The 6,000-nt window shown below is 45.1% G+C and overlaps 1 protein-coding gene across 1 annotated transcript in view; it reads left to right on the top strand.

The window, feature by feature from the left end:
- Positions 1–604: 604 nt before the first annotated feature.
- Positions 605–6,000, top strand: part of haus7 (HAUS augmin-like complex, subunit 7) — a 31,157-nt gene continuing 25,761 nt past the window's right edge. The window contains exon 1 of the mRNA XM_085966381.1: positions 605–745. Coding sequence (XP_085822507.1) covers positions 689–745 — 57 coding nt within the window. The 5' untranslated portion in view covers positions 605–688. The remainder of the gene's footprint in view (positions 746–6,000) is intronic.

The raw sequence follows: 6,000 nt of genomic DNA, 5'->3' as shown, positions 1-6,000 counted from the left end.
CAGCCCCGTCCAAACAGCCATTTTCCCATCTCCAATCATTTTATGAACAAAATTGTTCAAATAAGGTGAAAAAAATCAGACAATTAATGTAACGCTCCTATGATTTTATTTCTCTTGGGTTGGTTGCAGCAGTGTCCTAGAGATTAATCTTTAATTCCTGGAGGGTTGCTTGATGGGCAACACAGAGACTGAAGTGCAACAACAACAACTCGTATTAATATAGCGCCTTTAACGTAGTAAAACGTCCCAAGGCGCTGCACAGGAGTATTTTAAGACAAAACAATTTGACACCGATCCACATAAGGTTAAATTAGGGCAGGTGACCAAAAGGTGATGCAGAGTGGAGAAGGTAATCATATTATTATTTACATTTTTTAAGTTTCCTTTGGTTTTGTTAAGTTCTTTATTGGTTGTGCTCCTTTAAAATGGGGGGGAGGGGCACTTTTTGTTTGGTGACACTGGGGCAGCCGAACGAAGACAGCCAAAGTGCTGGGCCGCATGCGCAGAAGCACGCCCGAGCCCGCCCAGCTCGGGGGGGTGGGGGGGCGGGATCAGGCGGATTGACAGCTGCTCCAACCAATCAATCGATCGACGGCGTGGTTGACAGACGGTCCAACCAATCGGCGGAGAAGATGTCGTGGGTTGCCGCGGGTCGTCACGGTCGCGACTGTAATGGCGGTGGTTTAGGATGGCGGCAAGTTTGAGTGAAGCGGAGGTGGGAGCTCGGGTAATGTGGAGACTGCTGGTAAGAGGAAAAGTTGCTGGAGCTGTGCGGGGTAATTAGACCGAGCAGCCCGGGGAGGTCGAGTAAGGCCCCTGGTTGCCGGTTATTGACGCCGGGTGAACCTCCCAACGGCAGCGCCACAAACACTGACGCAAATGGCGAATTCGGGGGCACAAACAACAACAACAACTTGTATTTATATAGCGCCTTCAACGTAGTAAAACGCCCCAAGGCGCTGCACAGGAGTATTTTAAGACAAAAAATGTGACACCGAGCTACATAAGGACAAATTGCGGCAGGTGACCAAAAGCTTGGTAGGTTTTAAGGAGCGTCTTAACATAGAAACATAGAAGATAGGAGCAGGAGTAGGCCATTTGGCCCCTCGAGCCTGCTCCGCCATTCAGTGAGATCATGGATGATCATCCAAATTCAGTACCCAGTCCCTGCCTTCTCCCCATATCCCTTGATCCCTTTAGCCTTAAATAAAGGAGGAAAGAGAGGTAGTGAGGTGGAGAGGTTTAGGCAGGGAATTCCAGAGTTTAGGGCCGAGGCAGCCACCAATGGTTGAGCGATTATGATCAGGGATGCTCAAGAGGGCAGAATTAGAGGAGCGCAGATATCTCTGGGGGTGGAGGTGGGGGTGAGGTGGAGGAGATTACAGAGATGGAGGGGCGAGGCCATGGAGGGATTTGAAAGCAAGGATGAGAATTTTGAAATCGAGGCATTACTTAACCGGGAAGCCAATGTAGGTCAGTGAGCACAGGGGAGATGGGCTTGGACATGTTGATTTATAACAGACATTAAGAATTAAGGCATGAATTGAGGATTCAATGTGAACTGGACTAAGTCAGAGGCTCTCCCATGAATTCCATTCCAAGTTTTGTGTTGCTGAGAGTTTTGGTTTTTTCCCCAGTGCCAGACTTGTGGCGTATAACCTGGTGTCAAGTCCTGAAATGAAGTGAGACTTCCTGCTCCGGGGAGTCTCGTGTATGTTTCTGTCAAAGCCAAGTCGCCCTTGACTCCGGATTCAGGCTGTATTTACACTGTCACTGCAGCATTGTTGTGAAGTGAAACCCAGTGCTACCATTGTGTGAATGCACCCTTGTCAGCTGTGGCTCAGTGGGTCGCACTCTGAGTCAGAAGGTCATGGGTTCAAGTCCCACACCAGAGACTTGAGCACAAAAATCTAGGTTGACACTCCAGTGCAGTGCAGCACAGAGGGAGTGCTGCACTGCTGGAGGTGCCGTCTTTCAGATGAGACGTTAAACCGAGGCTCTCTGTGCCCTCGCGGGTGGACGTAAAATATATCCCATGGCACTATTTCAAAGAAGGGCAGGGGAGTTGTCCTTGGTGTCCTGGGCCAATATTTATTCCTCAATCAACATCGCTAAAACAGATTATCTGTTCATTATCACATTGCTGTCTGTGGGAGCTTGCTGCGTGCTTATTAGCTGCTGAGTTTCCTGCATTACAAGTGACTACACTTCAAAAAGTACTTCATTGGCTGTAAAACGCTTTGGGGATGTCCTGAGGTCATGAAAGGCGCTATATAAATGCAAGCCTTTCTTCATGACATGAAGTGTTAGTTATCAGTTTACCTTGTTGCCTAAGGGGATGGTCTACTTGGGCATAATCCTGATCCCAAATCTATAGGTTAAAAATCCCAAGGTACTGGCTGGTATTGAGAAAGTTATTTTAATTTGTTCACGCAAGATGAAAACTCTCAAGATGACCGTAATGCCCAAGTTAAACAATGGGCCATATTTTCCGATCGGAGGCTTCCTGCATGTGGAGGCCTCCGATCTGGGAAAAATCTACGGACTTACCTGAGGTTTGCCGAGGTCCGGACACTTCCGCTCCTGGGCCTCTCCAACTCGAAATGCGCAGGGCCCACGTATCCCAGAGGCGCAGGCGGTTCGCAAGCGCCCCTGGGATCACGTGGGCCATGGGGAGCCAATCAAAGCAGGGAATCTCCCTTCATACACTTGACAGATAGACCTGTCAAATATATGAATGGAGATCACCCCAAAAACACTTTAAAACATTAAATAACATTTTTAAAAAATCACATTTTTAAAATTAGTTGAAATTACAATAAATTAAATATTTTAAACAAAAATGTAATTTTTTGAAAAAAATAATTAAAGCTTTTTACGGGGCTAAAAATAAACGGACCTTTATGTAAAAGTATTTTTAAATGATAAATGAGTGAATTTTTTTTTAAAGCTTTTTTTTTTCAAATTTTATGCGTAAGATCTCTAACGGTTTTCTGCGGGCGGAGGTTCTCCAGAAAGCGGAACTATCCGCCCAAAGAGACCCTTCTCCAGGGCATTCTTGACGGATCGGAAATGCCGGTTTTCAGCGCATGTGCTTGGCATGCCTGAAACATAGAAACATAGAAGATAGGAGCAGGAGTAGGCCATTCGGCCCCTCAAGCCTGCTCCGCCATTCAATGAGATCATGGCTGATCATCCAAATTCAGTACCCTGTCCCTGCCTTCTCCCCATATTCCTTGATCCCTTTAGCCGTAAGAAATATATCTAACTCCTTCTTGAATATATTTAATGAATTGGCCTCAACTGCCTTCTGTGGTAGAGAATTCCACAGGTTCACCACTCTCTGGGTGAAGAAATTCCTCCTCATCTCAGTCCTAAATGGCTTACACCTTATCTTTAGACTGTGACCCCTGGTTCTGGGCTCCCCTGCCATCGGGAACATCCTTTTTGTATCTAGTCTGTCTAGTCCTGTTAGAATTTTATAAGTTTCAATGAGATCCCCTCTCATTCTTCTAAACTCTAGTGAATATAAGCCTAATTGACCCAATCTCTCTTCATACGTCATTCCTGCCATCCCAGGTATCAGTCTGGTGAATCTTCGCTGCACTCCCTCCATGGCAAGAACATCCTTCCTCAGATAAGGCGACAAAAACTGCACACAATACTCAAGGTGTGGTCTCACCAAGGCCCTGTACAACTGCATCGAGACATCCTTGCTCCTGTACTCAAATCCTCTCGCTACGAAGGCCAACATACCATTTGCCTTCCTAACCGCCTGCTGCACCTGCATGCTTACCATCAGCGACTGGTGCACAAGGACACCCAGGTCTCGTTGCACTTCCCCTTTTCCCAATCTGTCGTTCAGATAATCTGCCTTCCTGTTTTTGCCACCAAAGTGGATAACCTCGCATTTATCCACATTATACTGCATCTGCCCAATCACCCAACCTGTCCAAATCATACTGGAGTTTCTCGGCATCCTCCTCACAGCACACACGCCCACCCAGCTTTGTGTCATCTGCAAACTTGGAGATATTACATCTAGTTCCCTCGTCTAGATCATTAATATATATTGTGAATAGCTGGGGTCCTAGGACCGATCCCTGCGGTACCCCACAAGTCACTGCCTGTCACTCGGAAAAAGACCCGTTCCTGTCTGCCAACCAGTTCTCCATCCAAGTCAGTACCTTACCCCCAATCCCATGTGCTTCAACTTTGCACGCTAATCTATTATGCGGGACCTTATCGAAAGCCTTCTGAAAGTCCAAATACACCACATCCACTGATTCTCCCTTATCTATTCTACCAGTTACACCCTCAAAAATTCCAGTAGATTAGTCAAGCATGATTTACCTTTTGTAAATCCATGTTGACTTTGTCCGATCCTGTCACTGTTTTCCAAGTGCTCTGCTATTACATCTTTATTTAATGGACTCTAGCATTTTCCCCACTACCAATGTCAGGCTTACCGGTCTATAATTCCCTGTTTTCTCTCTACCACCTTTTTAAAATAGTGGGGTTACATTAGCTACCCTCCAATCCATGGGCACTATTCCAGAGTCTATAGAATTTTGGAAGATGACCAGCAATGTATCGACTATTTCTAGGGCCACTTCCTTAAGTACCCAAGGATGTAGATTATCAGACCCTGGGGATTTATCGGCCTTCAATCCCATCAATTTCCCTAACACCATTTCCCTACAAATACTGACTTCATTCAGTTCCTCCCTCTCATTAGACCCTATGTTCCCCGACATCTCTGGGAGGTTATTTGTGTCCTCCTTTGTGAAGACAGGACCAAAGTATGTATTTCATTGGTCTGCCATTTCTTTGTTCCCCATTATAGATTCCCCTGATTCTGACTGCAAGGGACCTACGCTTGACTTCCCCAATCTTTTTCTCTTCACATATCTATAGAAGCTTTTACAGTCAGTTTTTATGTTCCCTGAAAGCTTACTCTCATACTCTCTTTCCCCCCTCTTAATTAATCCCTTTGTCCTCCTTTGCTGAATCCTAAACTGCTCCCAATCCTCAAGTTTGCTGCTTTTTCTGGCCAATTTATATGTGCTCTCCTTGGATCTTATGTTATCACTAATTTCCCTTGTTAGCCACGGTTGAGTCACCTTTTTTGTTTTATTTTTATGCCAAACAGGGATGAACAAATTCTGTAGTTCATCCATGCGATCTTTAAATGTTTGCCATTGCCTATCCACCATCAACCCTTTAAGTAACGTTCCCCAATCCATCCTAGCCAACTTGCACCTCATACCATCGTAGTTTCCTTTATTTAAATTCAGGACCCTAGTCTGAGTCAACTACTTCACTCTCCATTTTAATGAAGAATTCTATCATATTATGATCACTCCTCCCCAAGGGGCCTCGCACAACAAGATTGCTAATTAATCCTTTCTCATTACATAATTCCCAGCCTAAGATGGCCCGATCTCTAGTTGGTTCCTCGACATATTGGTCCAGGAAACACTCTAGGAATTCCTCCTCCACAGTATTGTTACTAATTTGATTAGCCCAATCTATATGTAGCTTAAAGCCACCCATGATAACTGCTGTGCCCTTATTGCACGCATCTCTAATTTCCCGTTTAATGCCATCCCCAACCTCAGCATTACTGTTTGGGGGGTCTGTATACAACTCCCACTAATGTTTTCTGCCCCATGGTATTTCTCAGCTCTACCCACACAGATTCCACATCATCAGAGCTAATATCCTTCCTTACTATTGTGTTAATCTCCTCTTTAACCAGCAGTGCTACCCCACCTCCTTTTCCTTTTTGCCTGTCCTTCCTGAATATTGAATACCCCTGGATGTTGAATTTCCAGTCTTGGTCACCCTGGAGCCATGTCTCCGTAATCCCAATTCTATCATATCCATTTACATCTATTTGCGTAGCTAATTCATCCACCTTATTTACGAATGCTCCTTGCATTAAGACACAAAGCCTTCAGGCTTGTTTTTTTTAACACTCTTAGACCTTTTAGAATT

This window comes from Somniosus microcephalus, chromosome 24 (genome assembly GCF_052327205.1).
Source record: "Somniosus microcephalus isolate GS21.2 chromosome 24, FLI_Smic_1.0, whole genome shotgun sequence".
In the NCBI taxonomy this organism is placed as follows: domain Eukaryota; kingdom Metazoa; phylum Chordata; class Chondrichthyes; order Squaliformes; family Somniosidae; genus Somniosus; species Somniosus microcephalus.
The sequence above is the reverse complement of the archived record's forward strand: the minus strand, read 5'-3'. Positions and strand labels throughout refer to the sequence as shown.